General features: G+C 38.9%; 1 protein-coding gene across 1 annotated transcript in view; it reads left to right on the top strand.

Annotated features, from left to right (window-relative positions):
• Positions 1 to 1,620, top strand: part of LOC136030973 (endoplasmic reticulum-Golgi intermediate compartment protein 2-like) — a 46,603-nt gene extending 44,983 nt beyond the window's left edge. Inside the window, exon 6 of the mRNA XM_065710124.1 lies at positions 1,240 to 1,620. Coding sequence (XP_065566196.1) covers positions 1,240 to 1,313 — 74 coding nt within the window. The 3' untranslated portion in view covers positions 1,314 to 1,620. The remainder of the gene's footprint in view (positions 1 to 1,239) is intronic.
• The last annotated feature ends 4,380 nt before the right edge of the window (positions 1,621 to 6,000 follow it).

A 6,000-nucleotide genomic window follows, 5' to 3' on the forward strand; every position in this document is an offset into this window, starting at 1 on the left:
AAAAATTAACAAAATTGGGAATTGTCTTTGGCAATCAACGGATTGTTTATGTTTGAATCTATACGGACGAAGAGAATCGTCAAATTTAACGTATTAATATTGATTATCGATTTTCGTGGCAATACTGACGAAAATGTTGTAATTCCCTGAAAGATTTCGTAATTTTGTAACAGTCAAAAGAAAAATCTTAGAAAATCACGGTTTTCATGTATGAGCAGCTTAGACCTAAGATGGGCCAATGATGATGATGAGGAGAAGAGAGACAAACAGGAAATAATCCACATGGTGGTGCTGATTTGGAAATATTATAAGAGTCAGAGTGATTGGAGGGCAACGAGCCCCCTTCCCATGCATCTTTTTTCCCGAGAAACATCCATTCAAAATCTTGAGATAGCTATCTTGTTTAGCATAGTTGAAAGGTCCAAGGAGAATTCCTTCGGAGATGGCAAACTTCGTGCCCCCCCCCCTGTCCGATCTGTCCATTGATTACATATAGTATTTGTTATTGGGAAAGGGGTGCAGATTTGACATTTAGTGCCCAAAAAGGCCAAGGGCATTAAGAGGAAGCTTTCAGGGAATGTTGACAAGAGTGTTGAACTAAATAAAAAAAACACTGTGCCTCCAGGTTGTCAAAAGGGCGTATCCCAGGAATGGTTTCGAGTATTAAGTTGTAAATTTCAGAGAGTTATAAAGGGGTGATTAAATGATCAAAAGACAATATGTGCTGAAACGCTGAAACTACTACTACTACAACCGCTGCTACTACTACTGCTACCACCGCCAACACTACTACTATTGCTGCCACAGCTACTACTTCTAACGCGACTGCTACTAAGGCTGAGGACAATAAGGTGAATATTTAAGGAAAGGTTGAAGGGGAAGTTGAACTATATCATAACACACTATGTGCCTACCCTTTGCCAAAAGGGTGTATCAGCAACATCTTAGGAACGGCTCTGCGCATTAATTTGAAACTTCCCGGGCATGATGAGGGGGACGATCAGCTGGCCAAATGACAATATGTGTATACTGCTACTCTTACTACTACTACTATTATGACTCTCATTACTACTAAGGCTAAGGGCATGAAGGTGGAAATTTCAGGTAATTATAAGGGGGAAATTGAGTTGAATCAAAACACACTATGAATGCAATGAAATTTCTCATTGAAATGGACGAGAAGTGAGCACAGGCCTATTTGGTGCAGTGAAGTTCTTTGAACCTATTTTTCTTTTCCAGGAATCTTCAATGGAGCCATTAATTTTCTATGGGAACTCATTTTATGTCGAAGTTTATCAAAGCTGCCAAAATAAATGCTACGGACTATTTTCAGAAGAGGAGGGATGGCGAATCCCGGGTGTCATTGACTAAAAATAGCTGAGGTGTGGTGCAGACCTTTCACAGTGATGTGACTATGATATAACTGAAATTCCAATATCTATTAGTAAAATTCTGTGCCATCCCCCCCCCCCTCCTCACAAATTTTGGTTGGTGACGCCTCTCACTATTTAATTCTGTTCATTCTGCCACACAACACTTTTAATTCCTTTTATTTGTCTTTCAATTTTCAAATCCGTTTCAGATTATAATAAATTCACATTTTCTTATATTTAAACACAACCTACAGTTATTGATAAGAAGGTTGGATTTGCTGCAGATTAAGGCAGTGGTTCCCAAACGGTGGTACACGAAACCCTCGCAGGGGGTACGCGAAGGTCCCAAAATTAATTTAGTCTACATCTTTAAAACTTGTTTCTGACTCAGTTCCAACATTTCCCTCAAAATCAGATAACATAACCCATTGTACGTAATTTCAGACTCATTTTCAAAACTTTCGCTTTCAGTAACCCGCTAATTTTTCTCCATAGCCGTAAGGTCTCGATTTAAACTCAGTGGGTTCAGTATCTTGTCATCTGTTGAAACACGAAGTTCGTGAATTGTGGTTGCAAACAAAGATGGATAGATTCCTGATCAGGAATAACAAGAAGCCGAATGATGGTACCAAAACTCTGAACCTGCACCTAAGAAGAAGAAATATGACGAATCATCGGTCAAAGTGCGTCGATATTTGTCAGAATACCTAGGGCTCGGATTTAGTGCGACAAAGTCTGATCCAGTGAATGCACAGTGCGTTCTTTGTGGTCAAGTCTTGGCCAACAGTTCCATGAAACCTGCGCATATGAACCGGCATCTCAGTACTGTGCACCCTTCTGATGTCGGTAAGCCCATAGAGTTTTTCAAGCGTAAACAAGAAGCATTCGCTAGTAACTATTTGGAAATTGCAAAAGTGGAATCAGTTTCTTCAAAGGCTCTCCGGGCTTCGTATGCTGTTTCATATTTAGTTGCGAAACAGAAAAAACCGCACACCATCGCCGAATGTCTGATATTACCAGCACTAGTGAAAGTCAGTGAAATAATGTTTGACACGAAAACTGCTACTGCCCTTCAGTCTATACCTGTGTCGAACAATACCATTTCAAGAAGGATAGAAGACATTGCAAGCGATATTGTCATGCAGGTTATTGAGCAAATAAAGTTGACGAAGATGTTTGCGTTACAGCTTGACGAAAGCACGGATGTGTCAGGTGAAGCCCAGGTGATCGTCTTTGTTCGATATCAAGATTGTTCTGACATAAGAGAAAATATTCTGTTTTCTCAAAACCTACAGTCAAGAACAACAGGAGAAGAACTATTCAAGGTGATTGACAAATTCTTCGCAGAAGGGGGCATCTTGTGGGACTGGTGTCTATCAGTTTGCAGTGATGGAGCTGTCGCCCTAACAGGGAAGAATAATGGGCCCATGGCCTGGATAAGGAAGAAAAATCCAAAGGTGAAGTGGTTGCACTGCATCATTCACAGGCAAGCTCTTGCATCGAAAAGGATGAACGCACATCTGCACGAGACCCTCAACGAGGCTGTAAAAGTGATCAACTTCATCAAAGCCCAACCACTGAACTCAAGAATGTTCAAGTTGCTGTGCCAAGAGATGGGTTCAGAACATCAACATTTACTTCTGCACACAGAAGTTCGCTGGTTGTCTCGTGGGAAGATTTTAAACAGACTTTTCGAGCTTCGACAAGAAGTTCATATGTTTCTTCTGGAGCAAAAATCTGCATTCAGTTCACTTTTTGAAAACCAGGACTGGGTCTGCAGGCTGGCCTATCTTGCGGATATTTTCGACAAACTGAATGACTTGCATCTGTCAATGCAAGGTTTCCGGACGGACGAACTCTCCCTGAATTCGAAGATGTGTGCTTTCATTAAGAAATTGGAGTTCTGGCTTAAAAAGGTTCAAAGAAACAGCGTTAGTGTCTTCCCGACCCTTGACAAGTTTGCGGACGATAGTGAAATTGATAACCTCAACACAATATGTGATTGTATTCGGGAGCATCTGACAAAGTTGTGAGATGAACTTGTGTCATATTTCCCATCGATTATGAACCAAGATAGAACGCAGGATTGGATCCAAAATCCATTTGTTGAAGACGTGACCTCAAGCTCCGGTCTTAGTGACAAGCTTACAGAGAATCTGATCGAACTTGCCAGTGATCGCGCCTTAGAACTGAAATTCCAAAATGTAACTGTTTCCCAGTTTTGGCTGGAGGTGAAAGGAGAATACAAGGAACTAAGTGAAATCGCCATGTCTGCTTTGTTACCATTCGGATCCACTTACCTTTGTGAAGTGTCATTTTCGGCAATGTCATTGATCAAAACCAAACACAGAAACAGACTGAGTGTACAAAATGACCTTATAATTGCCGTTAGTGACATCGAGCCAAGATTTGATAATATTTTAGCAAAAAAGCAGCCTCAAGTTTCTCATTGACTTTGTACGTACATTTAAGCACCGTCATATTGGACAATAAATCTCGTGTTTTTGAAAATCTGATTTTAGTTAAGAAAAAAGTAAAACAACGATTCTCAAGAAAGGGGTACGCAAACTTTTTGGGCCTTGACTAGGGGTACGCGGACCGAAAAAGGTTGGGAACCACTGGATTAAGGTACTTCACCTCGTCAGAACCCTATGACACGAATTACGTGGTTTACGAGTGGAAATTTTCGTGGCTGGGCTGATATATGAATCTAATGAATAATGGAATTATTTATTCAATTATTTGAATATTCTTTTCCGTAATATCCTTCAATTTTGAGCAAAAGTGGAGAAGCGCTGCTTTTTCTCAACTCAGGGTTTTTAGCTTGGATTTTTATGACATGCAATGTTTTTGCCTTATGGGTTCATTGGAAGGGCGGGAGGGATTTAGTTAGAATTTATATTTGCAAAGTAAGACTCGTATATGTGTTAGTTTGATTTTTTTCATTTCTTTTTTTTTTTTTGCGAAAAAGCGGAAATAAGTAAAACTGTAAAAAATCTTACATGTACTTTTTTTTTACTCAAATGCTACTAAAATTTTATGAAGGCTTCATCAGATTTTAATATAAATTTATAAGAAGGCTTATACATTGTAAAAATCTAGCTTTTTAACCCTTTTTGTATTGCCCATTGAGTGGCTCTGAAATCTTTCTTTGAAAGATTGAGTAAGATGTGCTAGATATTTTCCAAGGGCACTGTCAAAGTCGCTACTGTTTTGTTTTGGTAAATAAATAGCCAAATTATGAGAAAACTGTAGAGAACTATGAAAATAATCCTAACAATCTTAGAAAAAAGATTCGATGAGTAGGAGCTTTCCAAAGTTTGGCTACCTGCCCGGGTATCTGCCTAATACGTTTGCAAGTTCTTTTTTTTAGCATGCTGACCAATGACTTCTTTTTTAAGTCAATTCTACTTCTTCAATCCAAGGTTTAGGTCTGTACAGCGAAAAAACTTTGAGCGTCTCGAAAACTTGGAAATCTGAATATTTAAACATCACTACGCAAGAACGCGTCAGGAAATCCAACTTATTCAAGAGCGAGCAAAACTCATTTGGTATCACATTTGTTATGAAAGAAATGGTGACTATTCTAGTTTTGACACAAAATTAAATCTTAAAATACTAGTTCTTATAGGAAAAATACTGAAAAGATAAATAATTCGAACGGCCAGCTGAGATATCAGACTTGGAACGAACCTTTTAAACTAAAATAAACACTTAGAACTGCTAACACATTTAAATATTAGATCGGTTCTGAACATCTACTAGAAGATATTGTCAGACTCAGCGACAATTCACAGAAAGCAAAATCCACTGTCACAGCTTGGCTTTCTTTCTCCGCCCCTTTCATGCTGATCTACAAAAAAGTGCTGCCAGGTCTCAACAAAACTTTGTAGGAAGTAAAAGTAAGTTTCTTGTATTCGCCTTTTGGGTCATTGGGAACACTGAGATTTGTTGGGAATAAAACAAAGATACTCTAATCGTTAAACAACAAACCAAGGCCAGTCCTTGAAACCAAGGCTCAGACTTGAAAGGCTAATTAGAGTAAAGCCAACCTTAGTTAGAAAGAAAAAGCTAGAAAGAATTCGTTGTGCCTCTGCGGACTTAGACAACACCCAACCTTGTTATGGAGAGAAAGGGAGGGTTCCTGAATTCTTGTCATCAGAAATCTAGAAGAAATGACTCATGGATATTAGCCAAAGTTTGTAGGGAGCAAAAGGAATGTTCTTGTCCTACTTTTTCAGGAGTTCATACACATTCAGACCCTTTTGGAAGGGGGAGGGGAGGAACACGAGCATCACGAACAATTTTTTTTTGAGGACAATTGATACCAGGAGCCTTGCTTTGAAAAAGATTTAAATTGAATATGTCTCATCTTCCTATTTTTATACATTTAAAGTTTCTTCTTGTTCACCGGAGAGGAGCATTCGCCCTATCCTCTGTAGGTATCTAAAGAAGAAGCCGTTTAATTTTTTGTCATTACACAATTATTTAAGATCACGTTGTCAGATCACAATCAAAAATATTAGTGAAGCAAGGTTGAGTGTCCTTGTTGGGCCTCTTGGGTATACAGCCACGGCCATTTTGGGGGAAAACTTTTCAGTTAATTTAAATAATTCCGTATTAAAAT

The sequence above is a fragment of the Artemia franciscana genome, chromosome 9 (genome assembly GCF_032884065.1).
Source record: "Artemia franciscana chromosome 9, ASM3288406v1, whole genome shotgun sequence".
In the NCBI taxonomy this organism is placed as follows: domain Eukaryota; kingdom Metazoa; phylum Arthropoda; class Branchiopoda; order Anostraca; family Artemiidae; genus Artemia; species Artemia franciscana.